Below are 15,937 nucleotides of genomic sequence, written 5' to 3'. Positions count from 1 at the left end.
CACCTGTCTCTGTATTTAGATCTAATCTGACACGGGTGCTTTCTATGAAAATGAGTACATTTTGGTATTTACCAGCTTTTTAGACCCAGTAACAAAAGAAAAATTTAGACTTATATCCCCCTAGGATGTACCTTGCTCTGAGCCATCCCAAAATTAATGAATTTTTAATAAAATACTGGGGCCAAAAATAGGACCAAAATTGGAGCATGAAAAGCTACCTAGGTGTCAGTGCATTTGATCTGGAAAACATGGCTTTAAAATGGTCTTACATAGCGTTATACATAAAGACACTGTTAAATTTGACTATCCCAGTGATTTTTTTAATCCAGACATGTGGGTCTTTCATGAATCTCAGTCTCATTCCAGGTTTTGTGTGTAACCCATCGAGTCCACTATCGTTACACACAGAACCCGCCCATTTGAACGCATATAAATCGTGCATAATTTTGCAACAGCGGTCATTTTTGTGAAACACTCTGCCTTGCATAATTGGTTCAATTCCCAAAATGTACCTGTGAGAGAGAAAAAAGAGATATTAAAAAAAATAGTAGTGCGTAAGTTCCGTGTCCTTTTGACCGTGTTACATGCAGGTTTTTGTATGTGCACATCAAATAAAAATGTGTTATATCTGAAAAATAGTTTCTCTTTTATCTCAGTAAATATTTATTTTTTTAAACAGACCCCAACTGCTTCCAAACTTGCTTCATAACATTAGTTTACATCTGGTTTGAATTTTTAGCCTCATGTCCTGTTTTTAGGACCAGTTTCATCGAAGCACCCATGTGTGACATTTTCCTGCTGCATATATTTAATGAGCCCATCTGTATAAGTCACACATGGTTAAATGTTCAGTTGTGTATCATATCCTGGAGAATTATCATTATTGTCTGTAAAAATCATGTGCATTATCTCTAAAAAGTCAAATTTTCGTGAGCTCCTAAAACAGGCACGTGTGCAGATTTGTGGCAATGCATTTTCCAGTGAGTTCAAAAGGATTTACAAAGAATATTTAGTTTTAGAGGGGGTGGACGTGGAGACTCAGCCCATACAGGAAACACTGAGTCAGAATCAGAATCAGAGTTTTTTTATTAATCTCAGGGGGAAATTATGGGGTATAACGGTCACCCATAAGGGCCTAGAAAATTCTCGGGTGTTCTTCGGTCGATTCCTGGTACATTTTTATTTGAATCTTTGTGTCGGTGTGAATGTGTCTGAAGAACTCCAGGTAGTTCCCCTTTTTTGTGTTCTCCTTTAACCCATAAAGACCCAGTGTTACTTTGGTGTCAGTTCCCAAATTAAATTTTCTCTGTACCTAACTCTTCCTAACTGATTTATCACCATTTATTTAAAATATTATCCTCTGTATTTCGTATTGTATCAGTATAAATCAGGTATTTTCCTATAATTAATTCACTGATCATGTAGATCGGGGGTCTCAAATTCTTTTGTTTTCAGGGGCCACATTCAGGCTGATTTGATCTCCAGTGGGCTGGACCGGTAAAATAATAACATAATAACCTATGAAAAACGACAACTCCAAATGTTTGTCTTTGTTTTAGTGCAAAAAGCCCAATTAAATTATGAAAATACTTTTATAAACTATCCCCCCCAAAAAAGTGAATAACCTGAAAAAACTGAAATTTAAATTAAGAAAACTTATAAAAATTTAGTACTATTTTAACAATATTATGTCTCAACTTATCATTTCTACATGTGCATTATGGATCAGATCTACAAAGACACTAAACACTTAGTAACAGGCAGAAAATTGTTAAAATTGTGCTTAATTTTCTTTAGATATTTCAGGTTGTTCATATTTGTTCAGGTTATTCACATGTTATTGTTACAGGATAGTTTGTAAATGTAAACACTTGCATAATTTAATGTTATTTTTTGCACTAAAACAAAGAAAAAAAAATTGAAGTTTGTATTATTTATAGGCATAATGTAATATTATTTTTCTCACACCAAAGCAAGAAGAAAATATAGAGTCATTAGTTTTTGTAAATTATTATGTTATTATTTTACTTCATATTGGTCTGTATGTGAAACCTGAACTAAAATGAGTTCGACAGCCTTGACTGTGGAACTTTTGCACTTTGCAAATTCATCCCACGGGCTGGACTGGAACCTTTGGCATGTTTGAGACCCCTGATGTAGATGTTCATTAAAGCTCAGATTAAAGTTGACGGTTATTATATTAGACACAGAGAAAACTGAAGAAATAGTGTTCTTCACACAACAGTCTATCCTTTAGCTTCCTATCAACATAATATATGAAAAGTCAAGTCCCTTAGATCTTTTCTAAGTAATTAACCTCACTTATCAACCACACATACACATACATACACCCATACTGACTTACCAGAAAAAGTACATTCATAAATGAGTGCATACAGACATACATAAATCCTTGAAGGTAACACAAATGAATATACAATAAAGTAAACAATAAGACAAAGTAAACAACTTCAATCAAACGAAACATAACAATCAACAAATATTCAAAAACAAGGAACAAACAAAATAAGACCAGACAGAATATTAATGTAACATCAATATTAGCACCCTCTGTCTTTGAACTGGGACCAGATCATCTGTTTTTATACCAGTTTAAATCGGTGGATATTTTTGCCATTGCTCATGTTGGATATCCAGACTGCTTTGTCTTTTTATTTCTACTTTTTTCTTTAATCAAACTTATTTTTAGCAATTCACATTCTGTATTTATTGTTGCTTTGGTTGTGACTGTTTCTGTCGAACAGTGACCATATGTTGAATTTCCCCTTGGGGATTAATAAAGTAAATCTATCTATCTATCTATCTATCTATCTATCTATCTATCTATCTATCTATCTATCTATCTATCTATCTATCTATCTATCTATCTATCTATCTATCTATCTATCTATCTATCTATCTATCTATCTATCTATCTATATGTCTGTCTTTCTGTCTGTCCGTCCGTCTATCTGATCTTTTTTTCATTATTTTGTTCTTTTTGTTGCTTATTTATGTTTAGTTTTTGTTCATTTTGTTGCCTATTTGGTCAAATTTTGTTAATTTTTCATTAATTTTTTTATTATCTTGATCTTTTTGCTCATTTTGTTGCTTATTTGTGTTTATTTTTGTTAATTTTCATCTATCTGTCTGTCTATCTGTCTGTCTGTCTGATCTTTTTTGCATTATTTTGTTCTTTTTGTTGATAATTTTATGTTTAGTTTTTGTTCATTTTGTTGCCTATTTAGTCAAATTTTGTTCATTTTTCATTCATTTTGTTTATTATCTTGTTCTTTTTGCTCATTTTGTCGCTTATTTGTGTTTATTTTTGTAAAAGCCACATGTCATGAGTTGTCCTGCTTCTACTCACCTTTACCTCGTCCTTTAAGACTCTAATAAACTTCATTCTTTTCATTAAGTCTATCTATCTATCTATCTATCTATCTATCTATCTATCTATCTATCTATCTATCTATCTATCTATCTATCTATCTATCTATCTATCTATCTATCTATCTATCTATCTATCTATCTATCTATCTATCTATCTATCTATCTATCTATCTATCTATCTATCTATCTATCTATGTGACTCCTCATATCATCCCAAAGTGACAAACTGTGCAGCTGATTGTTTTTTTTTTTTGTTTTTTTTCTTTAGTGTTTCTATACAGTGCATTCTGTAGATGCCAATGACAAACACTTGACTAAAACTGAAATACCTCTGGTTTCTGTGCATCTCATTTGGGCAACTCCACCCCTGGCAGCCTCGCTTTAAGACGGTGTGAAAAAGCACCACTTTCATGTTTCTGAACTCAGAGGAAGAGGATCGCTTCATCTCTGGTAAGATCTTATCCAACTGTCTACTGTCTGTGACCAAGGACTGATCAGATGTGATTGAAATGACACTGAGTAATTGTCTAACAGCTGCTTTTCACAGTTTGTACAGATCGGTGACTGTAAAATCTAGAACCACTGTGAGTAAATATCTTTTAGAAGGATGCTGATCATCCCTATGCAAGTATTCATATTTATTATTTATGATAAATTATTGGCTAAAAATCTTCAATATCTCTATATTTAATTTGTAATTTAATAAAAACTATGATAACAGTTGTGAATTTAAGGTCAGTTTTTCCTTATTTTAAGGTTTAAGGTTTGTAGTTTAACCACAGTTTGTCTAAAGGCAAAAAAACCTCAATTGGGGAAGTGATGACAAACAAATTTATAGACAGTAAATACAAGAAAGACACAAATACGGCACCTCCTAAGCGTCTCGGTTCCTCTGTTAAGTCTAAGAAAAGGAAGTGAATCTGACAGAACTTGAATTCACTGTGTCGATGCCGTCAACGTCCACCAGCAGGACGAAATAACAGGGATGAATGTTATATAGAAGATTAACAAACAACACAAACAGCCTCATAAATGCATCTAACATCTATCAGACTCAAGGTTATTTAAGAATCAACGTGTTTTCAAGTGTTTAAAAAAATGAAAGTGATTGATTCCCCAAAATGTCACAATGGACTTTTTTTGGAGCAACTTCTTCTTTTTGTGAACAATACTTTCTCCAGGTCCCTCATGGGTTATTACAGTTCACAAGAAAGGTTAAAATTTAGGGAAAAAAATTATAAATGCAATGTAACACACACAAATACGACAGAAATACAACATGAACTTTCAAAAAAACTGGATTGCAGTATAATTTAAAAAAAATACCATTAATAAATAGCAAGAATAAAATTGATGTATTCTATATTATTAACATGTCACTTTCTTTAAATAAAGGGATTCTGCCTAATATTTAAAGATCCTTAAAACTACAAAACACTAACGTAAATGACATGGACCTGAGCCGAACTGAACTGAACTGAACTCCAATAATGGACTAAATCAGGGGCCGGATTCAGTCCAATTTGATCTCCAGTTGGCCAGACCAGTAAAATTATAGCATAGTAACCTATAAATAATGACAACTCCAAATTTTTGTCTTTGTTTTAGTGCAAAAAAACCCTATTAAATTATGAAAATACTTACTTTTATAAACTATCCAAACAAAAAAGATGTGAATAACCTAAAAAAAAACCCTGAAATTTCTGAAGAAAAATAAGTGCCATTTTAACAAAATTATGCCTCATCTTATCATTTACACATGTGCATTATGGATCGGGTCTACAAAGACACTAAACACTTAGAAAGAAGCAGAAAATTGTTAAAATTGTGCTTGATTTTCTTTAGACATTTCAGGTTGTTCATATTTGTTCAGGTTATTCACATTTTATTGTTACAGGATAGTTTTTAAATGTATATATTTTCATAATTTAATGTTATTTTTTGCACTAAAACAAAAACAAAAATTTGAAGTCATTATTTATTGACATAATGTAATTTTTTTCACATCAAAAAGAGAAGAAAATATGGAGTCATTAATTTCTGGTACGTAATTATGTTATTATTTTACTTGAGATTGTATTGTTCTGTATGTGGAACCCGAACTAAAATGCCTTGACTGTGGAATTTTTGCACTTTGCAAATTCATCTCATGGGCTGGACTGAAATCTTTGGTGGTCTGCATTTGGCCCCCAGGCCGCATGTTTGAGACCCCTGGACTAAAGCATCGAAACCAGGGTTTTTCATATATTATTATATTTCTTAAGTGCATGTAAACACATCAGATCTGATGATTACAATTATCTGATGACTGCCAGTTTTCAGATGTTTATGGTCATATAAACAGACTCACTGTCCAAATACTTATGGACATGACTCTTTCTGAACTGGGTAGATGTTCCTCTATGGCAGGGGTCTCAAACATGCGGCCTGCCAAAGGTTCCAATCCAGCCCACGGGATGAATTTGCAAAGTGCAAAAATTCCACAGTCAACGCTGTGGAACTCATTTTAGTTCAGGTTCCACATACAGACCAATATGATCTACAGTCAAATAATAACATAATAACCTACAAGAAATAATGACTGCATATTTTCTTCTTTGTTTGATGTGAAAAAAATATTAATTATGCCTATAAATAATGACAACTTCAAATTTTTTTCTTTGTTTTAGTGCAAAAAATGACATTAACTTATGAAAATATTTACATTTCCAAACTATCCTGTAACAATAAAATGTGAATAACCTGAAATGTCTAAAGAAAATTAAGCACAATTTTAACAATTTTCTGCCTGTTACTAAGTGTTTAGTGTCTTTGTAGATCCGATCCATAATGCACATGTAGAAATGATAAGTTGAGGCAAAATATCGGTAAAATTTCACTTATTTTTCTTCAGAAATTTCAGTTTTTTTGGGTTATTCACATCTTTTTAGTTTGAATAGTTTATAAAAATAAGTATTTTCATCATTTAATGGGGTTTTTTTGCACTAAAACAAAGACAAAAATGTGGAGTTGTCATTATTTATAGATTATTATGCTGTTATTTTACTGGTGCGGCCCACTGGAGATCAAATTGTGGCCCCTGAAAGAAAATGAGTTTGAGACCCCTGCTCTGTGGGATCAATAAATACATATGGATAACTAATGCATTTCCCTGAAAATACGTCTGCATTTCCTCCAGGTGTAGAAGAACCAGCTCCATCTTTTTGGACAGATGGAGCCTGTGGCGTCGATGTTGCCGCCCGTGAACGGCAGTAACGACTCTGGCCTTTGCCTCGGCGAGACCCAACACGTGTCCATCACCGTCCTCATGTGTCTGGTCTTCTCCGTGGGTTTTCTGCTCAACGCCTTCAGCCTGTGGGTGTTCTGCTGCCGCCTGCCCTGCTGGACCACCGGGACCACCCTGCAGTTCCACCTGGCCCTCAGCGACGCCATTGCCACCCCCGTCACACCGTTGATGGCCGTGTACTTCGCCATGGGCAACGACTGGCCGTTCGGTCGCTTCCTGTGTCAGGTCAAGATCGCCCTCCTCAGTTCGCATTTCTACGGCAGCACCATCTTCCTCACCCTCATCAGCGTGCATCGCTTCACCGCCGTGGTGCACTTCAACAAGAGGTCCTACATGAAGCAGAAGGAGTTCGTCAAACAGTTATGTGCAGGAGTGTGGATCTTCCTCCTGATCCAGTCTCTGGTCTTCGCAGTCCTGCTTCCTCCAAGTAAAGAAGGTGCGAACAGCCAGTGCCTCAGCATTCACCAGAAGAACCTGACAAACTCCTACTTCGTCATCAACTTCATCCTCTTCATCTTTGGGTTCCTGATTCCTTTCGTCGTGGCGGCTGTTTGTTATGGTTGTCTCGCCAACACCTTAACTCGCCTCAACATCAGCACGGCTAAAGGTCTGAAGGTCAAGTTGAAGTCTCAGAGGATGATCGGCGTGTGCCTGGTCATATTTGGGATCTGCTTCCTGCCTCTTAACGTGATACGAACCGTGGGCGTCATCGTGAAAAAGTTCTACGCGCGCAGATGCCACGTTCTGCAGCAGATCGAGACGGCCTACTACTGCTCCTGGATCTTGGCAGGAGTGAACAGCTGCCTGGATCCGCTGCTGTACTGTTTTGGCTCAACGAATTTTAGAGATGCTTTTGGGTCTTTGAGGATTAGACAGGGAGAAGTTCAGACGAGAAGTGATTCAGAAATGACTGGGAATCAATCGAACTCTAAGGCTTAACCCATAAAAACCCAAATATCAAAAGCATCTACTGATCTAAGCTGTTTAATACCTGTTGATCTGCTAATTCTATCAATGCATGTAAATAATTCAGGTAAAATGCAGTTTGGCATCTATTCATGGTCATCAGATATGACCCATTTGGACGTTCAGAGGCTCCGTAGTTACCATGGAAACACCGTCGTCTTCTACAACAGTGATTCACCAGGAAAACCCATGGAGTTGGATCAATGACAGTGCACAGAGACACTTATTTTTATGTTCAGTTACTCATATCTTGCTGAAAAAGTCACTTTTTCTTCAATTTTCTCTGTTTCTGATATCAACTTTAATCTGAGCTTTTAACACCTTTTTTGATCACTGAATCAAATACAGGAAAATACTTGATTTTCACTGAAAAATGCAAAATACATCAATAATATTATAATAAATTGTGATAAATCATTAAACAACGATTAACTAGAGACAAAAAAAAAAAAATCATTCAGGAACTGCCACAAAAGTAGCACTGTGTCTTTATGGGTTAAATACTCTTCCATGTCAACCTTTTAAGGCTTTTTGTTCATGTCATGATACTGAGATAGTGCCGATTTCAGTCAATCTATACCAATACTGTCACAGGACAAATCTTGTATTCTCAAAATAATTTAATTGCTGATACCTTCAACCAAAGATGGTGGTAGGCATGCACAAAATGCTTTAAGTATATGTAAGAAAAACTTCAAGTCAAGGAGATCCAATCCAAACTTAGAGTAACATGTACTTCTAATCCCTCTTGAGGCCAAAGATGGCAACAACAGGAAGAAGAAACTCATTTTACAGACACTGGTGACCAAAAATATCTCCTGATATAAATTCTATAATACCTGTAACACTTGTAAATAATTGGTGTAAAATACAGTCTGTCATCTTTTCATGGTCATCAGATATGACCCATTTGGACGTTCAGAGGCTCCGTAGTTACCATGGAAACACCGTTATCTTCTACAACAGTGATTCACCAGTAAAACCCATGGAGTTGGATCAATGACAGTAGATGTACACACTTGTTTTATGTTCAGTTAATGATAGATTTGAATTAAATAGACACTTTTTCATCAGGTTTCTCTGTTGTGATATAAGAAGCTTTGAATTTACTCTTTTGTGAACATGAACATAATCAGTAAATCCTCACATACCTCGGACACTTTTACTTATGTTGTTTAGCCTTTCTCTTCTATAGTGTCAAACATCAATGGATTCAGGTCGTCAAGATTCATCTGGTTCATTTAATGGCACAGTTTTACACTTGTTTCTGCATACATATAGTCATTTCTAAGCAGGTTAGGTCATTTTAGGGGCTAAAAATGAATTACAATTAAGGATCCTCCTATCCTTCTTTGTTGTATGGTGTGCACACATGTGGACAGTTAAGAACCTTTTAAACAAAACAAGATTGGGTTGAACTGAGTAAAAAACAACCTGGATTGAACTTAGCAAATATTTCAGATCCTTCTATTGGATAATTACTGCAGTGATTAACATGTTCCAGTTCATTTACCCTTTAAGTGATGCAGTCAGGAGCTTCTTATTTCTTAAACAACCATCAGTTTGTAGAGAGAACAAAGGCTTATTTGGGAATGGTTTGATGTCCACATTAAATATCTCAGCAAGTTGATAGGACCAATATTTGGGAGATATTAGTAATTTTGGAATACAATAGCCTTACAATTACATTGCTCAGTTGACCAGAAGTGCAGTATCACGCTGCATGACTGGAAACGAAGTTAAAAACAGGAACGACGCATTTACTAACTTCAGTCCCTAGATATTGGTTTTAATATAACATGCTAGTTATCATTCATAATGGTCATCCTCTTTCCAGTAATACAAGAATATGTTATTATTTTACTTGAGATCATACTGGGCTGGATGTGGCCCCTGAACTAAACCGAATTTGCCACATCTGATCTACATATACCTAACTATTCTAAATCAACCTGAGATATTAATAAAATATGTCAAAATGATTCTAGTTCAGGTTCCACATACAGACTAATTAAATCTCAAGTGCATCAGACCAGTAAAATACTATCACAAAAGCCTATAAATAATGACAACTGCAATTTTTTTTCTCTTTCTTTAAGGTTAAAAAAGAAAATTTACATGAAAATTTTTACATTTACAAACTTTTCCTATGGGAACTAAACTGAGTTTGACATCCCTGGTCTAGGACTTTAATACAGCCCTGTATTATTATTGTAATATTATCATACTTGTCTTTAATTAATCTGCATGTATGCGTTAAAACATTGATGTGAAATCTAAAGTTAAGATTCAAGATTCCTTTTATTGTCATTGTATACACAGACCATACACAACAAAATTCTGAAACACTTCATAGAGTAAAAAAAAAGAGTAAAATTAAAAGGTAATAGTTGGGAACTTGAGTAAAAAAAGAAAAACACAATATGAACTGCAAAAATATTTAAACAGTATTAACCCATAAAGACCCAAACATCCACTAGTGACCAAAAGTATCTACTGATGTAAAATGTTTAATACCTGTTGATCCATCAATTCTATCAATACATGTAAATAATTGGTGTAAAATACAGTTTTTCATCTTTTCATGGTCATCAAATATGACCCATGTGGACGTTCAGAGCCTCCGTAGTTACTGTGGAAACATCGTGATCTTCTACAACATTGATTCACCAGTAAAACCCATGGAGTTGGATCAATGACAGTGGTTGCACTTGGTTTATATTCAGTTAATGATAGATTTCACTGAAAAAGTCACATTTTCTTCAGTTTTCTCTGTTTCTGATATAATAACCCTCAACTTTAATGTGATCTTTTATGGACATCTACATGATAAGCGAAATTAAATAATAGAAAATACCTGATGTGGACTGAAAAAAATGCAAATAACAGAGGATGATATTATGATAAATTGTAATAATCACATACGTATGGTTAAATAGAGACAAAAAGTCACAAAAGTAGTACTGGGTCTTTATGGGTTAATTTAGTTGTTCATGAAAACTTACAGTAAATTCGAAGGTTCATTGTTGAGAGTAAAACCCATGGAGTTAGATCAATGACAGTGGATGGAGACACTTAGTTTAATTTGAATTATGGATATCTTTGCTGTAAAATTCACTTTTTCATCAGTTTTCTCTGTTTCTCATATAATAACCTTCAACTTTAATCTGAGCTTTTAATGAAAATCTACATGATCAATAAATTAAATATGGGAAAATACATAATTTTCACTGAGAAATAACAAAATACAGAGGTCAACATTATAGTAAATGATGATAAATCACTTAAGAAAGGTTCATTTGAGAGAAAAAAAATCATTCTGGAACTGTCACAAAAGTAGCACTGGGTCTTCATGGGTTAAATAATAAACAAAAAACCCACTTAAAGCTGCAAGCAGCATTGGGCGGGACCTCGCACTGGGTGATCCGCCTCCCGTGCGTCCCGCCTCCCGTTTGTTCCGCCTCCTGTATGTTCCTCCTCCCGTGTGTTCCGCCTCCTGGTTACCGTCGACACCTTTGTTCCACTCACACCTCTCCGTCCTGACACCAGCCCCCTCCTTTTTGCATCCGTCCTCCTTTCATCCCTACAGAACACCTGCGCCCCTCTGCTGAAACCACCATCACCTTTTAATGAGGCTTTTATTTTGAAAAGCCTACTGTGTGTGTATGCAAGTGTGTGTGTGACAGACACAATCCGTTTGAGTGACTTGAAATTGTACACACAGTTGAGCATAAAACTCATACTTTACCATTTTTAATAAGGTTTTGATTTTTTAAAACTTTATTGTGTGTGTGTGTGTGTGTGTGTGTGCGCGTGTGTGTACCATTCACATTTTTATTATGTCCTCATTTTTATTCTACTATATATATATATACATATATATATATATATATATATATATATATATATATATATATATATATATATTAGATCTATATATATATATATATATATATATGTATATATATATATAGTTGAGGGTTTTACTTTGAAAGGCAATTTGCCGACTTCCTGTTGGAGATAGCTCATAGCGTCCTCCTATATTTTTTGTAGTGCTTGATGTAACAAACATTTTGGCATTGGTTTCATGTCTCTTGGACATTCCTGCTGGCAGTTTCTGTGTTTTTTGACATAGGTGGCGCTAGAGAGCCCATTTTGGCACCGACGGGGTTAATTTCTGCATTTTTGGCAAATTTTTTCGCCAGATATGATGTTCGTGCCAAATTTGGTGAGTTTTCGAGCAAGTTTAGGGGGTCAAAATCCAGTTCTAAGTAATAATAATAATAATAATAATAATAATAATAATAATAATAAACGAATGAAAAACAATAGGGGCCTTGCCTTCTGCCCTCTCAGCTCGGTCCCTAATAATAATCAACTACATTAATAACCTGAGCCTGTTTTTATTCTATTTTCCCTCCCGTTTTTATTTTTATTTTTTTATTTTTTATTTTTTATTTTTTTTAATTTTCCCTCCCGTTGGGTTGACAGCCTGAGCCTCCAGACCTAATCGCTGACGTCACGTGGGGGCAGGATGCAAAGCCGTAAAGGTGCGTGTTGTCATTCGCGCGCACAGGTGATCCACACACACAGCGCGAGGCTTGGCTGCGCGGCGGAGGAGACGCACCATGGGAAAAGTGCAGGAGTTTGAGATCACATTTGACAAAAGTAAAGTGGTTTACAGCCCTGGAGAGTCCATCTCTGGAACGGTGAGGATCAAAGTGGGCCAGGCGCTTCAGTGTAAAGGTAAGAGGCCGCACACACAGCCGCTGTTCCCTCATTTGCGCACCTGGTGAAGGAAAACACGTCGCCGTCGCCGAACAAGGAAGTGGTTTAAGTGGAGATCAGATGAGCTGCAGTCCAGGGCCTGGGCTCTGGGACTGCAGTCTGAATACTCCACTCATAAATCTGTTCATAGTTTCTGTTTTTGTTGTATTTATAGTGAGTTTAAGATCATTTGTTGTTGTTGACAGTCTGTCAGTGTTTGTGTTTCCTCAGCACCATAAAATTACATAATCTTCCTTTTGGTTTCATGAGCTTTTAATGGGACCCAGTGGGAATAAGGGTGTTTTTTCTTCTGTCTTACGTCACTTTAACCCCACAGAGATCCAGTAGATTCCATTCTGTCACATCTCTCTTTGACTGCATGGCTCTATATAACCTAACCTGTCCTTCAGGGTGTTAAAGTCTTTGGTTTTTTGTATTATTGTGTCAAACTACTCTGTGTAAATAAGCAGAGCTGTTGTCCTTGAGGCACTTTGGGTCCAAGTATGTCACATGTAGGAGACGTTGGATCAGGTATCAGTCGGTTACAGTATTTATCTGATCTGCAGCTGCCACTGGAAACAAAAGGACACTTTATCTCGGTCACTGTTGGTGATGGGCACATTTTTCCAAGTGAAATCAGTCAAGTGAGAAATGATAGTTGAAAATTTGATGGCATCTGATGACAAAATGGTCTCAATTTAAGTAGAGCTACAACCGATTAATCGATTAGGTCACAGGTGTCAAACATGCGGCCCGGGGGCCAGATCTGGCCCACCTTAGGCTTCAATTTGGCCCGTGGGGTGAATTTGTGAAATGCAAAAATTACACTCAAGATATTAACAATCAAAGTTGTTTGAATCATTTTAGGTCAGTTTAACCTAAAGTGGATCAGACTAGTAAAATACTATCATAATAACCTATAAATAATGAAAACTGCAATTTTTTCTCTTTGTTTTAGTGTAAAAACAAGTTACATTTCACAAAAATGTTGACATTTACAGACTAGCCTTTTAGAAAAAATGTGAATGACCTGAAATGTCCTAATAGATGTATGTGGAATTTAAAAAATAGTCTCCCTGTTATTAAATGTTTTGAGTATTTGTAGATAAACTGTGATCTGTACGTTGAGATGACATGTATAAATGATGAACTAAGGCATAATATTGTTAACATTTCACTTTCAATTTTCAGGTTGTTCATATTTGTTCATGTTATGCTCAAGTACAGTTTGTAGACTTAAATATTTTCATTACAAAATTTTACTTTTTTCACTCGAAAGATCTTATACTATTATATATATTATTTTACTGGTCTGGCCCACTTTATATCATATTAGGCCGTATGTGGCCCCTGAACTAAAATGAGTTTGACACCCCTGGATTAGATGCCTGAAGCGAATGCAAAAATTCCCAATTTGATTAATCGACTCGAATTGATTGAAGGGAAATATTTGGATTTGATGAATTTGATTCAGGAGAATTATGGTTGAATGATTTTTTTTTTTTTTTTTTATCACTTTGAGTCAATTAATCAGTTGCAGCTCTAAATTTAAGTACAAGGTAAAGCACAAATGCCAAATATTCTACATCTTTACTGGTTTTAGAGTGAGTTTTTTGGTGATTTATAGCATAAGTTAGTGATTCTGACATAAATAGTGTGAATTTAATAATGGATTAAGCAGTTAGATAGGAAACAACATTATAACAGAGCACTGTGTTCTCTCTTTAAATACTGTTTCTGTGGTTGTGAATTGAATGCATAATGGTTTATTTGGTTCTGTTCAAGACGTCAACAAATGTGATGGTGTTTCTTGGTGCAAAAATACATTTTTATGTTTATTTTTTGATGAAAGTTGTATTTTGTTGTAAAAAAAAAAAAAAAAAAGAAAGAAAGAAAAAGAAAAAAGTATTGGCAGCAGACTCAGAACAACCTGTTTACTTGGGGACCATTTCCAAATCTGAAATACATATTTAAATATCCTACATTATAAAAGGGAAGTGGACTCTGTGTGTCTCCGGCATCCCACAAAATCTGGAAAGAGCTGACTGCTGCAGTTTGACATACTTATGTATTTTTGGTTAAGGAACAGACTAGTGAAAACGGCAAGTTGATAGGATCAGTATTTTGGGAGATATTAGTAATTTTGCAATATAACAGCCTTACAATAGCCTTGCCCAGAATAATAGAATCATAGATTTGAAGTGGGTTACCTAGAAACAGATAAACAGAAACAGAAGTGCCAGCTGAGAGGTTATTTAACTGAAAACTACTACGTTGACCCGTGGGGAACGACATGTTCTAGATGCTCTGATCCAGTTCATTCCTTTACTTTCTTGGTAAATTCCACTGGCATTTTCAATTGAATAACAGCTGATTCAGCTGACATGTCTGATTCTGCACATGAAATCTGACACCATGGCAACGTGGCCCTTTTGTTTATCTGTTGCTAGGTAACCCACTTCAATTCTATAATTCTGGGCAAGGCTATTGTTAGGCTACTGCATTTCAAAATTACAAATATCTCCCAAAATATTGGTCCTATCAACTTGCCGTTTTCACTAGTCTGTTCCGTGACCAGAAATACATAAGTATGTCAAACTGCAGCAGTCAGCTCTTTCCAGATTTTGCGTGACGCCTTAGATACACACACACAGACACACACAGACAGAGTCCACTTCTCTTTTATTACATAGATGCCAGTGGAATTTACCAAGAGGGTAAAGGAACGAACCGTGTCAGAGGATCTAGAGCCCGTGATTCCCCACAGGTTAATGCACTAGTTGTAAAATAAGTGGTTAAATCTGTGCATTATAAGCTGTTTTCCTACTTTTCTCAGGTGACTCTAACCTGAATTAGGTCAAACAGAGAAAAGCCAACTCCAAACTGGAAAAGCCAGTGAACTGCACTTGACATGTAGATGTTTGTCTTGTGAGTTTCGTGATGTTAATGACTTTATTGAGGCAAAGAGCCAAATCATTTCCAACTCTGGCAGTGTTTCAGAGGCTAAATGTTTGTTAAATACTGTAGGTTTCTGAGTAAATGTTGTGTGTTGGAGACTGCACCCTTCACATCAGAGTAATAGAATCTTACTGACAAAGGTTTTTTCATGTTTCTCTAAATGCACTTGACCTGTTTCTTGTAAGAATTATGTCCGTTCTCTAGTGTTTTCTCCATTTCTGTGTTTGAGAGTGGCTTTTGTGTCATTAGGAGTTTCTGTTGGCGCTTGTGGGGCCTCCGGTCTGTTTACATTCCTCTTCAGGTAAAGCTGGTCAGACTGTCCGCTTCACTTCGCCTCCTCCCAGGAAACAAAGTCTCACCGCGTAACACTGTGAATCACGGGCGGATTATGAAATGAGCCATCAGATAAGAGACATGCAGTATTACTGAGCAAATATTGACTTTACATTAAAACCCAATGAGTATCGGTCATTGTGGCTGCAGACAACGACACGCCACATTCTTCCAGATGCATTTATCCTGCATAAAGCCCCGTGGTCTGTTTCATAAAGGTCTTTTATAGGATTA

The 15,937-nt window shown here is 35.8% G+C and overlaps 2 protein-coding genes across 2 annotated transcripts in view; both read left to right on the top strand.

Annotated features, from left to right (window-relative positions):
* The first annotated feature begins 3,703 nt into the window (after positions 1 to 3,703).
* On the top strand, positions 3,704 to 7,708 carry LOC115426029 (P2Y purinoceptor 2). Its single transcript, XM_030143954.1, has 2 exons — positions 3,704 to 3,843; positions 6,572 to 7,708. The coding sequence occupies exon 2, from the start codon at positions 6,605 to 6,607 to the stop codon at positions 7,616 to 7,618; it is 1,014 nt and encodes a 337-aa protein (XP_029999814.1). The 5' UTR covers positions 3,704 to 3,843; positions 6,572 to 6,604; the 3' UTR covers positions 7,619 to 7,708.
* Positions 7,709 to 12,210: 4,502 nt separating this feature from the next.
* arrdc1a (arrestin domain containing 1a) overlaps positions 12,211 to 15,937 on the top strand; it is a 29,901-nt gene continuing 26,174 nt past the window's right edge. The window contains exon 1 of the mRNA XM_030144640.1: positions 12,211 to 12,391. Coding sequence (XP_030000500.1) covers positions 12,274 to 12,391 — 118 coding nt within the window. The 5' untranslated portion in view covers positions 12,211 to 12,273. The remainder of the gene's footprint in view (positions 12,392 to 15,937) is intronic.

This window comes from Sphaeramia orbicularis, chromosome 9 (assembly GCF_902148855.1).
Source record: "Sphaeramia orbicularis chromosome 9, fSphaOr1.1, whole genome shotgun sequence".
Lineage (NCBI taxonomy): Eukaryota > Metazoa > Chordata > Actinopteri > Kurtiformes > Apogonidae > Sphaeramia > Sphaeramia orbicularis.
This window is presented reverse-complemented; position numbering and strand designations above follow the sequence as displayed.

Bases quoted from the DNA above. Each gene is read 5' to 3' on its own strand.
- LOC115426029 (XM_030143954.1), top strand. From the start codon at position 6,605: ATGGAGCCTGTGGCGTCGATGTTGCCGCCCGTGAACGGCAGTAACGAC.